We start from the raw sequence: 14965 nt of genomic DNA, 5'->3' as shown, positions 1-14965 counted from the left end.
GCTGAACAGATCGTGTCAGGCCAAACACAGCTGGGTCACATCTCAGTGCTGGAGAGTGCTTCCTTCTCCTCCTGCTTGCCTAGGGGGGAGGAATCTTTAAGCTCTTTGTCTTCCTGAATCTCCACTTTGTTCCTCTTGGCCATGATCCTGTTGATTTCCATGAAGGTTTTATTCTTGGTCTCAGGAACAATAAAGAAGATGTAAATCATGGTGGAGAGGCAGATGGCACAGAAGATGAGGAAGCTGTAGGGCCCCAGCCCAGCCTAGGGCAGTGACAAGAGAGAGAAGGGATCAGGGCAACATTCCAGGTGGGAATTACCTGCTCTGGACACGCAGGACCCTGCACTGGCTACAGAAAATGCAGCTCATAGTTTGAGCTGAACGACTCAAAGTTGGGGTGGGTGTAGATTCTGTCTTCTCAAACCACCAGCACGGGTTTATTGGGAACTGACTGGGAAAGGAGGGTGAGGGTCTGCTCCACAAATCAAACCCAACTCAGCAGCTCCCTTTGCACAGGTTAAAGTCAGGGACTGCAGCAGTTTATGGGTCACTTCCTGAGGGCAGTGTGAACTGGGCACCCAGATTTCAGAAGCTAAAATTGTCCCCCCAAGGCACATCCTGCAGTGGGAGATGGGGAATTTGTCATCTTTTCCACGCTCCTGAGCTCAGGATGAGACATTTACCTGGCAAAGAAACTGCTTTCTTTCAAAGCCTGTGCAACAGCCAGGTGTGATAAGAAAATGCTGATGAACATCAGTCTCTTGCCCTTAACACAATCCCACACACAGGTTCTGGGAACCAAGGAATGCGCTTACAGCTCCTCAAAGCCTCTCTGTAAGAGCACAGGGGTGAAGAGGCCGATTTTCAGATGAGGTTTTGCCCTGTGGTTGGTTCTTACCTCCATGTAGAGGAACAGAAGCCCCACGGTGAAGTTGCTCAGCCAGTGCACAGAGCCCCCCACCATGAACGCCGCGGGCCGGGACGACTGCAGGAACATCTTTTTTCAGGAAGGGGACCTGCAGGGCAGCTGCAGGTGAGGAAATCCCAAAGGCAATCCCCTCACTTGGAATTGCTAATCAGACAGCTCATTTCAGTGGCAAACAGTGGTTTCTAACTACCAGTGTTTAGAAGCACTCAGCAAATTAAACAAAGATTAAATTCAAAGAAAACAGCGGGGCAATGAAATGACTTGCATGGGGCATGGCCACACAGAGATGAAATTCAGCCTCCCTGCATGAGCTCCACAAAGGTTTTGGTTTGAAACTGAACGTACCACTTGGCTTTATTCGGCTTGTGGGGGAGACTGGGCAGGCTGTGGGTACTTACTGGGGCCAATGGCGTGTCCAATGATGTAGATGATGACACAGGCTATGCTGAGGTAGGACATCCAGGAGATAGTGGTCTGCAGGGATTGAATCACAGGTTAGACGCGGTTCCTGTCTGAACATCACCAGCACACTCGAGGCACTGCTCCCAGTAAGATGTGAGGGCATTCTGAAGGCAGTGCCACCCTCCAGTGCCAGGTGTGTCCACGATCAGACAACAGAAATCCCAGCCTGGGTATGATCCTTGCTGCCAAAGGGATGCAACAGGGACTATGAACATGACATCCTGGAAGGAGCATTCAGGCAAGCAGGATCACAGCTTTTCCTGGCTTTTCTCTTGGTAGATACACAGGTACAGAGACCTTTCATATTGTCCCCTCCTCCCCAGGGTGTAGAACCACCCTCAAAATATTCCAATGGCCTGCTCCCTGGGGAGTCCAGAAATCATGGCTGGGACCACCTGAGCCATTCAGACACACCTGGAGATTGAGAGCCAGGGTTAACACTGCACAGGAGGCAGAGCACAGCACAAAGCCAGCCAGGAGAAGGATCCTCCTCCCCAGGGATTCCACAATGAAAACCTGGAAGAGACAGGAGAGGGATGATACCAGGGGCTCAGCACTTGCTGCAGATGTTTTCATCCACGGGCACCACAGGACATCTGTCGTGGAAAGCATCTCCCAGCAAATAACTCTCTACTGAAAGGTTTTGGGACGAGATGATCTTTAAGGTCCCTTCCAGCCCAAACCATTCTGTGACTGTAGGATTCCATGAGCACAACCTAATTTAAACAGGGGCAGGGGAGACTGCACAAGTCTGAACTCAGAGAGCCCCAGCACAAACTTACAGCAAGCAAAGTCATGACGACGTTGATGGCACCTATGGACACCGTGACGTACTGAATGCTGCTGCTGTCCACTCCTGCTGACTCGAAGATTCTGTCTGCGTAGTAGAAGACCTGCAGCAGAACCACAGCTGTGTCTATACGTGGCCAGAGGCAGAACATGGGAACCCCCTTCTGGCTGCTTTAAATCCTGGCACTGATGCACAGAAGCCTGAGGACTGAATTAGTCCCTTTCTGGAGACACTGGTGTTTGGACGTGGGCACAAGCACTTCACTCTAAAAGCATTCCAATCATCCTTAACAGGGCAGCTTGACCCTGTACCTCGTCCATGGATTTGGTACTGGCCAGGGTCAACCCACGCCAGTGTGACTCTGGGGGTGTCCTGGGTGAAGAGGCACTCCCAGGTTTGTCTCCTGGGTCAGCACTGCCCCCATCAGCCCCTCTGCAGCCCCACCCCTTTGTTTGTACCCCCCTGGCCTTCCCCACTCACCGCATTGACCCCCGAGAGCTGCTGCCCCATCATCATGACGATGATGGAGATGAGCTGCCACCTCAGGCCCCTGAAGGTGAACAGGCTGAGCACAGAGAACTGCCCCTCCTCCTTCTCTGACCGGTCCTCTTGGTACATCTCCTCTATCTCATCATCCACGTCCTCCCAGCCCCTCAACCTCTGCAGAGCTGGTGGGGAGAGCACAGGGAGTTGTGAGCCCCAGGTTTACAGAGAGCTGTCCTGCTTCAGACCAGAGCAGAGCAATGTGTGACCCTGGGCAGCAGTGCTTCCGTGGTGGGAACCCAGGGATCCACACATGCAGGGAAAGGAGCAGTGTTCCAAGAATTCCACCCCCCAGCAACACGTCAGTGGAGAATTTCACACTCTCTTGCTGTCAGCCACGTCCCACAGTCAGATCCATCCCACCCCACCTCGCCTTCCAAGGAAGGATGGACCATACCTCTCCGTGCCTGCTCTTCGTTGCCCTTTTGGATGAGCAGGTACCTGGGGCTCTCGGGGAAAAAGGGCAATGTCAGGAGCTGAAGCAGGGATGGGATCCCAGTGAGCCCCAGCAGCACAGGCCACCCTGCAGAAAGGACACGAGACATCAGCTGAGAGAAATCCTCCCCCTGTGGAGCCCACAGAGAGGCCCTGAGCCGGAGCTTTACCTTTAGCATTGCCAAGGATGCTGTTGAGACCAAGGATCTGAGCTGCAAGGATGCCAATGGTGATGAAGAGCTGTGGGACCACCCCAATAGCACCTCTCAGGTTTTTGGGGGACATTTCTCCAAGGAACATGGGAACCACATTGGAAGCCAGACCTAGCAGTTAAGAGAGCGGTGTTAGACATGCAGCTCTGATTTCCCGTGGGGGCAAAAGAGATTCCTGATGAACCACAGGACATGCAGAAACTTCACACTCAAACCCTTCTGCTTTGAGTGCCTGGATAACCAACTGCTGGGCAGCAAAGCATTTTTGGAGTCTGACAGAGTTAGCGGGAGCCTGCCTTGCCTACAGAGCCAGCAGATGATTTGGGGGCTCTCAGTGTTTATCCTCCTAAAAGCAGCTTTCTCCCAGCAGGGTCTGCCAGGAGCAGCACAAGACACACAAAGAAAAATGTTGCTGCTTCAGATTTGGAAACAAACTCCAAGTGTAAGAGAGGAACTTTTGCTTCCTCTAAAAGAAGAGGAGAAATCAGCATCCAAACACGCTGACGTGAAAGTGGAAGGAAATGACTTTGTGTCGGCTTTTAAAAATTCCCTGCTCAGTAACGCAGTGCTGAGAGCTTTGCTGGTCGGAGGTGGCTTGCAGGTGGCTTGCTGGAATAGGTATTTATGCTCTAATAAGGACACCAGCGACATGGGTTATTTTGAGGAACGTTCTAGGGCTGCCCACAGTGACCCCAGCGAGCTACCAGCTCCTGTGCTTACGCTGTAAATCCTGGCAGCCCCCAAATTCCTGGAATCAAATGACCACGGGAGACTCTTATCTGACATTTCTAGAGTTCCTAGGCTTCAGGAGCCAGGGGTTACAAAGGTAATCAGGCTGATATTTGAAAGCTAAAAGGCCTAAAAAGCACAGAAACAAGTGCCACCAATGCTGGAGGGTGACACTTGGATCCTCCCAGATCCTCCCCAGGCACAACATCCACAGTTCAAGTGAGGTCAGCCTGAGAAGGACAAGTCAGGACAGCCAGGCTGGATTTATTTGTGGGTTATAAATAACTGGAAAGAGGGATCACATTTAACAAGACCCTTAACGTTTATTCCAAGCTCCAGTGCTGAGAGCTGCTGCCAGGTTTGAGAGTCAAAAGCCAAAATAAAACCATTGGACTAAAAAAAAAATGGAAAACAAGAAACTGGCTTGGGAAAGCAACTTGATCTGTACATGCAGCAATTACCATTGGTGAGCTAAGGCAGGAAATTTATCTCTACAGGCTACCCCAGCTCATTAACAAACCATGGAGTGTGCCAGCCTTGCCAGCCCAAAGCCAGATAATTGAGTGTAAATGCTCTCAGGACCCTCATAGACCTGGCTCTGCTGGGGTACCCAGCATGGTTCTGTTTGTTCCCTGTTACCGTAGCTCCAATAAAGCCACACCAGCAACACACAGATGTCCTTGGCTTCCCTCTGTCTCTGTGGCTCTGAGCCCTTTGCTCTCCCTTTTAACATGTCTTTTCTCCTGCAGAAGGAACAGTCAGTTCCAGGACTGGATTATTGGACCTGGCAATGATTTTGATGGATTATTCTGGTTATGTTAAAAAGGAAAAAAGTAGACTATCTGCTTTGTCTGGGAAAACAGGTTATCCTCAGCAGGTTTGCTGGCTGTGGGAGCTGCAGTGCCCAGCAGATGTTTATTGCTGCATTTACAGACACACATCTCCTCCCTGCAGCTTCAATCCCAGTCCCAGGGCCGTTATCTCCCCAAGATCTTTAGTACTTCTGCACCACTGCTAAAGCACAGCCTTGTCATGCAGATCCTAAAGTGTGCTACCTGTGAAAGCATCTGCTGGGAGAATGAAACACCTTTACAGAGCCCAGGGAATATTTATTGCTCTCCCTTTACCATCCACTTACCAGCAAATACTCCCATGACAACACGGGAAAGGATGATTACTTCAAAGGTTTTTGCTAGCTCCGAGGTTCCCATGAGGATTGCAGCAGCGATGGAAAAGAGGTTATTTATCAGCAAAGTGCCCTTTCTGCAAAGTAGCAGGAAAGGAGACAGAGTCAGCAGGGTGTTTCTAAGTTGCAGATAGATCCCCTCTGTGTCCTGCTGTCCAAAACCCAAACAAATCATCATCCCAAACACTGAGCAAGGAGAGAAAATGGCAATTGTCACATTTTTCCTGCAGGCAACGAAGGCTTCCAGGAAGAAGAGAAGTTTCTCAAGAAACCTGAGCAGCAGATCTGGGCCTGAGCTGGGATCCCAGGACTTTCCTCCCTGCTCTGCCTGGCTCAGTGCCCAGCCCACAGCCTGGCCTTGGCCATACCAGAACCACATAAATTCCTTCACACTGGGGGGACAACGCTTGTGGCTGAGCCCAGCAATCCACCCTCATCCCACCTGCTTTAGCCTCAAGGGGTGTGTGGCAATGTCATGCTCCTGAAGGGCTGGGCAAGGTGGAGTCACCACGGGATGAATCTTATCTGATCCCAAATTGTGGGGCAGGACCTCGGGCACGGCTCCCACTTACCGGCCACAGTTGTTGACCAGAGGCCACACCATGAGGGACCCGAACAGGCCACCCAGGGGGAACATGGACACGGTGAGGGACCAGAGCAGCGTCTGGAAGCTGCTGTCCATGGGCACTCCAGTCCTGTCCAGGTAGGTTCTGTTGTAAAAGTCTTGCATGTACTGGAATGAAACACAAAGCGTGTTTAGAGCAATAAATACAATTTCGTGCTGTAAAAGCCAGATAACAAATGCCATAAAGCTCTAAACTACTGTCTTGATAAAAAAAAAACCAGGTGGGGTGAGCTGGGAAATGAATGCAAGAGAGGGATGGAGAAGGCTGGGCTGGGTAACTGTTCCTACAGGGTGTCCTGCCCTGTAGGATGTGCCTGGTTCCCAGAGGGGGAGGCACCCCATGGCTCATCTGTCCCAGACACAAAGAGGGGACGGGCCCCTGCCCACAAACACCCACAAAGTACATTTTGGGTACGTAATGCTACATCTGCCTTGCCCTGCTCTGACCCTGCTCCCAAGCACAACCCACCGGGGCAGGAGAGTTGATCACAGACACGTTGTAGCCGTACTGGAAAGAAGATCCAAATGCAGAAATCAGAGCTACCAGGGCCAGGGAAAGTGTCATTTTCTGTGGAGGGAAAGAAAAAAGCATAACCACCACCTTAGAAGTGGGTCTGGCTTTTAGGTATTAATAACATTCAGTAAAAACAAAGAAATACCCAAAGTCTTGCTTTCTGTGTTTTTCCCTTCATTTTACTGCATATAAAAGCCCAGTGGGTAGTTTTCATTACAACTCATTTTGTTCTGCTTGATATGCCCACAGTCATTACAGTCATTCACTCTGCTTTGCTGGTATTGATGAATCATTTGGATGATTAATTTTTTTTCAAGTCATCATTCTTAAAAAGCCACCCCGCAGGGAAAAAAAGTTGTTTGCAATTATTCTTTTTCCAACATGCAAATTGGGTAGTGGAACAACACAGGATATTGGCACAGGAAAGCTTTAAAAAGAAGTGATTTTGCATCAAGTGGCAAAATCCCTTTCCTGTTCATTTCTTCTTCCTCTGCATTTTGGGATAGAGCTATTTATGGATCTAATTGATTGCCACTGAAGCCAATTAGAACTTCTCCAAGCAGCTCACGGAGGCCTTGGTTGAGGGGTACAAGAGCTTTGCACTTGAGCAGAGGAGGGGAATTGCCATCTGGAGCGGGATCAAACCCCGCTGTGGGCACCCATTCCCAGCGTTACAAACAGCTCAAACAACTCCCTTTGCACAACAGTTTAGTTGCTGTTCAGCCCCCAGGCTGTGTTGACAGAGCTGGGTTGTTGGGGTTTTGTCTGGCTGGGTTTTATAGCTCACTAATGCATCTCGTTGCTGCTACATCAATAAAGTCACTTTCCATTTTCATCTCGTTTGCTGCCACCGTCACCAGCCTTAATGTCTGCGAGGTTTTCCATCCCAGCACTCAGCTCAGGTCCCACATGAGGACTCTGTCATTTCCCTAATTGAACATTTGTCCAAAAAGCTGCTGGTGCTTCTTTCTATTCCTCAGAATCTCTGGCAGTTCAGCTCCAGGGATCTGCAGAGTTTAAGGTGTTACAGGAGATCGAAATTCAAGTTGATCTCACACAAAGGATCAGGGGGAAGCTGAGGCTTCCAGGTCCATTTTCTAGGAGTACACTGCTGACATTCTCTCACTGGTGATGAAAAGCAGCTGCCTTGCTCCCAGTTAACCTAATCCCAGGAGCTCAAAAGAGCCACTGGTGTTAATTATTGACATCCAGCACCTTCAGGAAAACCTCTGGCATCCCCGAGCAGCGCGTTGTGCAAGACTCCCCAAACACTGCTGTGAAAGGCAGCCCCATCCAGGAGCATCTGCAGCCTAAAGCTGATTAGAAAGTAGGAAAGAAAACTCACACACAGAAGGGGAAAGTGACACAGAAGTTACAGGGTAGGAGAGCTGCAGGCAGGCACCAGACTCGGTGCAACACCGCGTGCAGACAGACACAAACTGGGCTCAGGAACCGAAACATCTCTGCTCTCCCTGTGGGCATCTCAGCCCAAAAGACCGTGGTCTTTTCCTCTCTTTACAGGTACCCACAGGTCTTTTCCTCTCTTTACAGGTACCCACAGGTCTCCAATGCTTATTCTGTATCCCTGTGGGAGACTCAGGTTGGAAGAAGGCAGCGATAATACTCACCCCCTTTGCACCTTCAGTGCCCTCGGAGCCCTCCTGCTTCTCTCCTTTCAGCTTCATTCTGGTGTTTGAATCTCAGATGCTGAGCACAGGTTCTTCCAGCCGAGGCAGCCACGGCAGGGGATGGAAACGCCCTGCACGGAAAAACAAACCCCTTCTGCTGATACACGGAAAGACTCCACTACTGGAATAAGCAGTAAAGTAGGTATATTTATTCCAGCGCTGGGATGCATGGGGGGATAGCTCCTCCGAAGTCATGTGTGCCGACACCTGCACTGAGCTTGGTGTAGATCGGGTTACAAGCTCCATGTTCGTTAAGTTTCCCAAAACAGCTATACATATTCATTACCTGGCCCCGCCTAGCATTACAATGAGCCCAAAAGTCATTTACATCCACGTTGTGCTTGTGAAGTGTCGTCTGGTGGTCGTGGGCAGGGGTCTTCCTCATTCTGAACTGTTCACCTTGCTTCCCTGCACAACTGGCCCAACTCCAAACTTCAAGGCTGGTTTAAGTTAGTTTTAGGTTAAAACCAGGATTTTTGGTCAAGATTCCTTCCCTTTATCAATAGTGTTATACCTTCTCATCCTGCTTTGGTAGGCACAGTAAGTGTTGAGCAAGCTGTATGCATTGCTTCTAACAAACTGCTTCCTAGCAAATCATTTAACCTCGGCTTCCCCCCCTCCCCTGATCCACTGTGACTCTTCCAAACACATCCAATCACCCTCAGGCGCTACCGGCGGGGTAAGGCACTGTGCCTCATCCTTCCCTTCCTCTGCCTGACTCTCCCATGTCTTCAACTCATTTTTCTTTCAAGTCTGTTGCCAGTGTCAGATGTTCTTTATCAGATCCTGTCTCAAAGAGAGGTGCTGCCCAGCTCCAGGGGGCACAGGCTCACCTGTCCAACCAGACGGGGCAGACTTATCACCAAAGTCGCTAAAATGAGCCCATTTCCCCCGATATCTCTGCAAGGACAAGGTGAGTCTACAGAGCTGCAGCTCCTGGGCAACCGTGGATGGCACAACTGGAGATGCTGCCCAGCAACTGCGGCATCAGGGAACACAGAGAGCAGCCCTGGCAACAGAGAGGGTGTTTGCCCTGAGCCCCAGCACTGCAGCTGAGCCCCACCAACCCCCCTGCAGCCACAAATTCACAAATCCATCTGCTCTTGTCCTACCTCGCACGGACCAGCTGGTTCAGGCGCTCCTACGCTTCTCAGAGCTCATCCTCCCAGAGCTGGGTTTTTGACAGCCTCTCCTCCAAAGCACTTTGGTTCCTTTCCCTCCTCAAGCACAAGATGCACCACGTGCTGCTGGTTCAGTATTAACCTCCTCTGTTATGGGCTTGCTTTAACAGCCCAAGACCTTGTTAATCATCCACTACAACTCCTAGGGTTTATCAGAGAGATGCAAAGTTCACAGATATCCCCAGCAGCCGGAGAAACTGGAACCAAACCTGCTGTTTATTGGCTGTGTAACTTTAACAAAAGGCATCCCCTTGAGCAGCAGCTCCTTTCCACGTGTCCTGCACACGTTCTCTGGCTGGCTGCAGCATTCCTTCCTCCACGTGGAAGCACTGTGCTCCAAAGCAGGAAGAAGAACAGAGCCCCGCTGCTCTCAGGGTGGTGGAATTTAGTCCTCAGACTTCTTGGCGTTTCTCTTTTATTGCATTTGTTTTTAGTGAACAGCCTGAAGGACACTGTTCCCAGGTGTCTTAATGGGGATCACACCTCAAGGACGCTCCTGTGTCACAGCTGCTGAGCCCACAGCTCACTCAGCAACTCCTGTTGTCCTCACCTTTGCAGACCATCAGCCAAGAGGGAAAAGTCTGCCCCAGAGATGGGGAAAATGCAAAGAGTACAAATTTCCATCATGGAGTTCCACGTATCAACCTCTGGGAGCTCTGGGCAGAACGACAGCTGCTCTGACACTCAGTAAAGACAGGGAAGGAGAATTCTCTGCCACGGTCTTCTGTGACCGATAGGTAAAGCTCTGTCCAGGGAAGGCCTGGTAAAATTATGGCTCTGTTACTTAGCCTGAGTAGAAATGGGCTGAGGGAGAGTGACTCAGCTGGGATAGAGGAAGGGAGGCACGCTGGCTGCGTGAATGCCTCGTGCCCGCACCGTGGTGTGTGGTGGTTGGTTAAATTCGGTTTGTTGTGCCTTAACACTGTGTAAACTGGCAACCGACTAACAGCATAAAAAGGCCGGGTTTTTGCAAATAAAAGTCCTCCTTTGCACCTGCCTGGGGACTCCTCGCTGCTCCCTTGTGTTACAGTCTTTAAAGTCTGTTCCTGAACTTGAAGAAATAATCTTGAAACATACAGGAATCAAAGAGAACACATGTTTGTCATCCAAGACCCTTCGTTAGAGTAAATATTTGCTTATGGCAGCAGAACAGTTTGAATATTTTCCAGACGCAGCAAGAACCTGATAAAAACATCTGCAAGGTTGTAGTTGGCACTGGGATGATGTTGGAAGAGGTCGATGAAGGGAGACAGGATAGTAAATCAGCTTCTTGGATTTTCAAAGCAATTGCAGGGGCATGACATCTTCAGCAGTTGGGCTCCTGTTGGACTTGGGCAAAGGACAGAGCCAGGAACAAGCAAAAAGCTGATTTTGCAGGCATTTTACAAGCACATTTTCCATTTCAGCTACAGCAGGTATCAAGGTTCTTACATCTGCTCTTCACCCCAGCCCGTGCTGGTCTGGAGACTTTAACTCCGCTCTGGTGTCACCCACCTCATGGTAAGAGTTCCCCTTTATTTATTTATTTACCCTCAGCCTAATGGTCTGTGCTCAAGGCTGGATCCTATGAAACCCTGATATCTTTGGGGGAAAAAGATGATTAAGAGGGCAAGCTTAGTTTCCAGGACAGTACATCTGCTGGAGAACATTAGTGGTGAGCTCTAAACGGGGATGTTTGAGCAGGAGCTGGCAGCCAGCCATGCTGCAGAGTGTTCATTGCAACTCCCACCCTGAGGAGGCAGCCCACAGAACATGTCCACGAGTGACATCAGCACCTTCTCACCTGCATTTTGGGAAGGAATCGCATGCTCAGGCAAGGCCAATTCAATACTCTGGGCCCCTGAGCTGCAACGGGCCTTGGGGTGAAATAAGGATTTAAGAAATAAATTATCTGCCTGAAAGTAAGTGATAAACAGACACCGCTTTATCAGCGGTACAAATGGCTCCCAATCAAATAAGGAGGAGGCAGATTTGGCAGTCTGATCCCCCAGCAACAGGAAAGGGCCGGATCCATATGGACTGTGCAGGGAACAGCAGCAGAGCTGCGGCTCTGGAACCAAGAACCAACCCAGATCCTGTTCTTGCTGCACGAATGCAATGCTGGGCAGCGTCCTGGTGAAGAAACAGAACTTTATTTTGTAAAACTTGGAGAAAATACTTAAAAACCAAGCAAGTGAGGAGCTGTGAATAAGGCAAAACATTATCTCCGAACAGCAAACAAAGCCCCATGCCCTCCCCAGTCCGATACAACACTCCCAAGGCACGGACAAAGCAGAGCACCTCTGGGGCTCAGAGCCAGGCTCCGTCCTGCTCCTGGCAGGGGCTGTCCCTGGGGGTACATCCCGATATCCCTGAGCACCAAGGGAGCCTGGAGGGCTCCGATTCCCTCAGGAGATGCCCCCGTGCTGCCACCACAGACAGCGGCCCCCAACCACCGAGGAGCAGGGATAAACCATCCAGAGGAACCGTCTGTCCAGCACCAGCTCAAACCAAACTTGTCAGCACGGTGCTGCCCACGTTCAGGCGAAGAGCAGGAGCCAGGCTGGGGCTCCCGGGAAGGCTCACACCCCACGACTGAAGTCCATGCCCAGGACAGTCGGTCCAGCAGCTCCTCGAGTTTTCCCCACGGTGTTTGTTCACCTCAGAACTCACCACACATCGGCCTCAAAAACCCCAAAGCAAAACCCCAAACAAGTTTTTACAGTGGAGGGTGAGGGGAAGGAAGGGAGATAAACCAGGAAACCGGAGTACAGCTTGTCGCAGAGCATCCTGAGCACAGCTGAAGAGCAAAGGCTGGGACCTCTCCTTGGCTCAGCCTCTCCAGCGGCGCTTTCCCCGGGCTGTAGCTCCCTCTGTGGGGCTCTGGCTCCATCCCGCACCTGCACAGAACCAGGCACAGTCACGCTCCGGGGCTGTCCCAGCGCCCCGCAGCCCGGGCACGCTTTGCCCTGGCCCAGGAGAGCGGGCTGGCTGCAGGGATGTCACCTCGCAGCAGCTCAACAGGCACAGCCTGGCACCCCAACCTCAGCCCCTCCTGCTAAAATCCCCCCGCCCATGGTGACAGGGAGGAGGTCAGGGACACCTTCAGAGCCAGCTGAGGCACCTCCCCTGCACTCACACCTGGTGTGGGGACAGAGGGGGCCCTGCCAGGAGCAGCCAGGCACTTCCACACCCCTTCCCTGCTCTTCCTCCTCTGTTCGCATTTAGGCTGCCCTCAGCTGCAGTGTTAGGAACCACAGACGTTTCTGAGAGGTTTTCTGTTGGCTGCTCTCCTCTCTCTGGCCTCTCTGATCTGAGGATGTCAGAGATGTCCCAGACTTTCCCCATGTGTGTCAGTGCAGGTGCTGCAGCCCAGAGCTGGTGTTCGCAGCCCAGCGCTTCCCTGAACCCCTGGAGCTGGAAATGTGACCCTGGCACATTCCTCCTAAAGCATTTCTCAGAGCTCTGTAATGGAAAAAGGCAAACTGACAACATGGGATCTGTTTTGATTTTTTTTTGGTGTTGTTTTTTCTGCTGTTTTGTTTTCCCTTAAGCCAAGTCGGTGACAATTTTACTTTTTCTCTTCAGGGCTGGCTCCAAAAAAACTGAATATAGCATAATACTAAGCTGGATAAAATTAAAGAATTTCTATCCTACTTTTCTGCAAGAAGTTTAACACAGCTCCTCTTTCCAAGCCTTGTGGGATTCACGAGAGGTTGAGCTATCAAGGTTTCTATTTAGCTTTTAGAAGTTTTAAAAAGCTTTTTGAAAGGAGAAAAAAACCTCTTGAAGTCATCTGTGGCAAAAATAAGATGCTTCCAGCTACCTTTCAAAGACTCCAGGGATGCTGAGAAGCAGGGCCATTCAGCAGCCCCATGAAGTTGGGCTCATGAGCTCTTGAGGACACCCCACGTTTACACAGCCTGTGCACAATAGGGCTTAAATATACTAATAAAATTACAAAGTTAATGCCAAGGCTTCAGGAAATAGCAGGACTCACCTCTGCCCACAGTCCCCTAGGACTCTGCGCCACGTAACTGTGCTGCCTGCTGTAAACTTGACTAACATGGGCCAATAAAGCAGCTTTGGAACAGCTGGGGGCCTGCAGCTGCCCTCCCTCCCCAGACAGCTCACGAGGCTCCTGTTCCCTTTGCAAAAACCTCTTCTACAAATTAAAAATGTCAGCTGATGACAAATAAAAAGTCCTTTGGTTTTTTGAGCCGTGTGGTCTGGGAGGAGGAGAAACAGGTGTATGGAGAGAGGTCTGCCATTCCCAACAGCCTGCCTTCTTCCCAGACTCTGATTCCTGCCATGCCCCACGGCCCAGATGGGCATCCTGCCCTCCAGACTCACCCTTTGGACTGAGTGTGAGCTGCAGGGTGAGTACAAAAGTGCCCTTTCATAGCAGGTTTCACACTCTGCCTGAAGAGACAGCACATGCCAGCACATCCATCTGAGCAGCCACGACAGCTGCTCTGGGTTTTACCTCCTTCAGCTGCACTCTGGGACTGCAAAGAGCTCTATCAATATCTGATTCACAGACAGGAGCCCACATTAAGTTTGACACCCCTATAAATTCTGCCATGATCACTCCTGAGGTCGAGCTCCAGGAAGCGAGGTGCTTACACAAATAGACCAATCCAAGGATCCTGCACCTGCAGTGAAGAGCTTCTGTCAATTTTTTTGCTCCCAGACACTTTCTAGGCAAGCTTGGGTGAATCACTTCCCCTCTGTCCCCCTCTATGATGATGGCAGCAGGGGCTGCCATCTGCTTGTGGGGAACTTGGGGCCCTGAACAGCTGATCTGTGCAGTACTGACGAAATGTGTGTGCATGTGGCATTTCACACTAAAAACAGACACCAATTCCTCTTCAGTTTTGACTGGTGTCCTGTCCTTGTGGGCCAGACAGCCCTGCAGTTTAGTTCCTCGTTTTGCAGGCTCGAGGAACAGCTCAGAGGGAAAGGAGCAGAGCAGTTCTGTGAATGGTTTGGGAGCGTGATGGGGGCTGCAGAGTCAGTCAGGGACCCCCCAGAGCAGCAGCAGAAGCCCCCTGTCACTGTTCCCAGCCCTCAGATCTGTGCAGGCAGGGCAGGAGGAAAGGCTCACTCTGGGTTTTTACCATAAGAGAAGGAATCAGCAGCAGACAGAGGCAGCTCAGGTGCTGGAGAGCAGCGGCTTCGTCTGTTCGGGGCCGGGCACATCCTTGTCCTTGTGGGGCCGTGGGCGCTGCCAGGAGCTGTTGGATCCCTGCACAGGCCAGTCCAGCTCGTCACAGTGACCACAGCAAAGGAGGGAGAGCAGCCGAGCCCGGACCACCCGTGTGCACAGCACGAACATGATGCAGTTGGCTCCTCCTTGGAACGTGTTTCCAATTCCCTGCAAAGGCAGGAAAGGAATCACCCAGGGCTGCTCCCACGGGCACCCCCAGAGAGGAGCAAACACCGCGTCAGAGCAGCTGCAGTCCTGACAGTCACCGACTTCGACCTCAACGACAACAACAAATTCCGAAAAATGAGCTTTCTTTTTCCCAAAAAGCACCTGAAAGCAGACCAGGGGGCTGTTGCGGGCCGGCACCGGTGTCGGGCAGCAGCAGGCTGAGCCCTGCTGGAGGACAGCCAGGCAGCACTCCCACCGGAGCTGCTTTCCCTGCCAGCTGCGGGCCCTGGCCCTCCCTGCCAGCGCACGTTTCCCC

The 14965-nt window shown here is 51.3% G+C and overlaps 2 protein-coding genes across 3 annotated transcripts in view; both read right to left on the bottom strand.

Annotated features, from left to right (window-relative positions):
- LOC103622245 (solute carrier family 2, facilitated glucose transporter member 5) overlaps positions 1-11303 on the bottom strand; it is an 11706-nt gene extending 403 nt beyond the window's left edge. Inside the window, exons 1-13 of one of the 2 annotated variants that reach the window (XM_008641154.2) lie at positions 9225-11303; positions 8053-8183; positions 6380-6478; positions 5858-6018; positions 5238-5362; positions 3329-3481; positions 3121-3246; positions 2661-2848; positions 2173-2283; positions 1805-1906; positions 1292-1402; positions 899-997; positions 1-263 (exon numbers count right to left, since the gene is read on the bottom strand). In XM_008641154.2, coding sequence (XP_008639376.1) covers positions 36-263; positions 899-997; positions 1292-1402; positions 1805-1906; positions 2173-2283; positions 2661-2848; positions 3121-3246; positions 3329-3481; positions 5238-5362; positions 5858-6018; positions 6380-6478; positions 8053-8109 — 1560 coding nt within the window. In that variant the 5' untranslated portion in view covers positions 8110-8183; positions 9225-11303 and the 3' untranslated portion in view covers positions 1-35. Of the gene's footprint in view, positions 264-898; positions 1017-1291; positions 1403-1804; positions 1907-2172; positions 2284-2660; positions 2849-3120; positions 3247-3328; positions 3482-5237; positions 5363-5857; positions 6019-6379; positions 6479-8052; positions 8184-9224 lie in introns of both variants that reach the window. The other variant, XM_017743996.1, reaches the window with a different exon arrangement.
- A 100-nt stretch (positions 11304-11403) lies between these two features.
- GPR157 (G protein-coupled receptor 157) overlaps positions 11404-14965 on the bottom strand; it is a gene marked incomplete at its 5' end in the record, with an annotated part of 11721 nt that continues 8159 nt past the window's right edge. Inside the window, 2 exons of the mRNA XM_008641207.2 lie at positions 11404-12172; positions 14393-14649. Coding sequence (XP_008639429.2) covers positions 14428-14649 — 222 coding nt within the window. The remainder of the gene's footprint in view (positions 12173-14392; positions 14650-14965) is intronic.

Source organism: Corvus brachyrhynchos, unplaced genomic scaffold, assembly GCF_000691975.1.
Source record: "Corvus brachyrhynchos isolate BGI_N302 unplaced genomic scaffold, ASM69197v1 scaffold68, whole genome shotgun sequence".
Taxonomy (NCBI): domain Eukaryota; kingdom Metazoa; phylum Chordata; class Aves; order Passeriformes; family Corvidae; genus Corvus; species Corvus brachyrhynchos.
The sequence above is the reverse complement of the archived record's forward strand: the minus strand, read 5'-3'. Positions and strand labels throughout refer to the sequence as shown.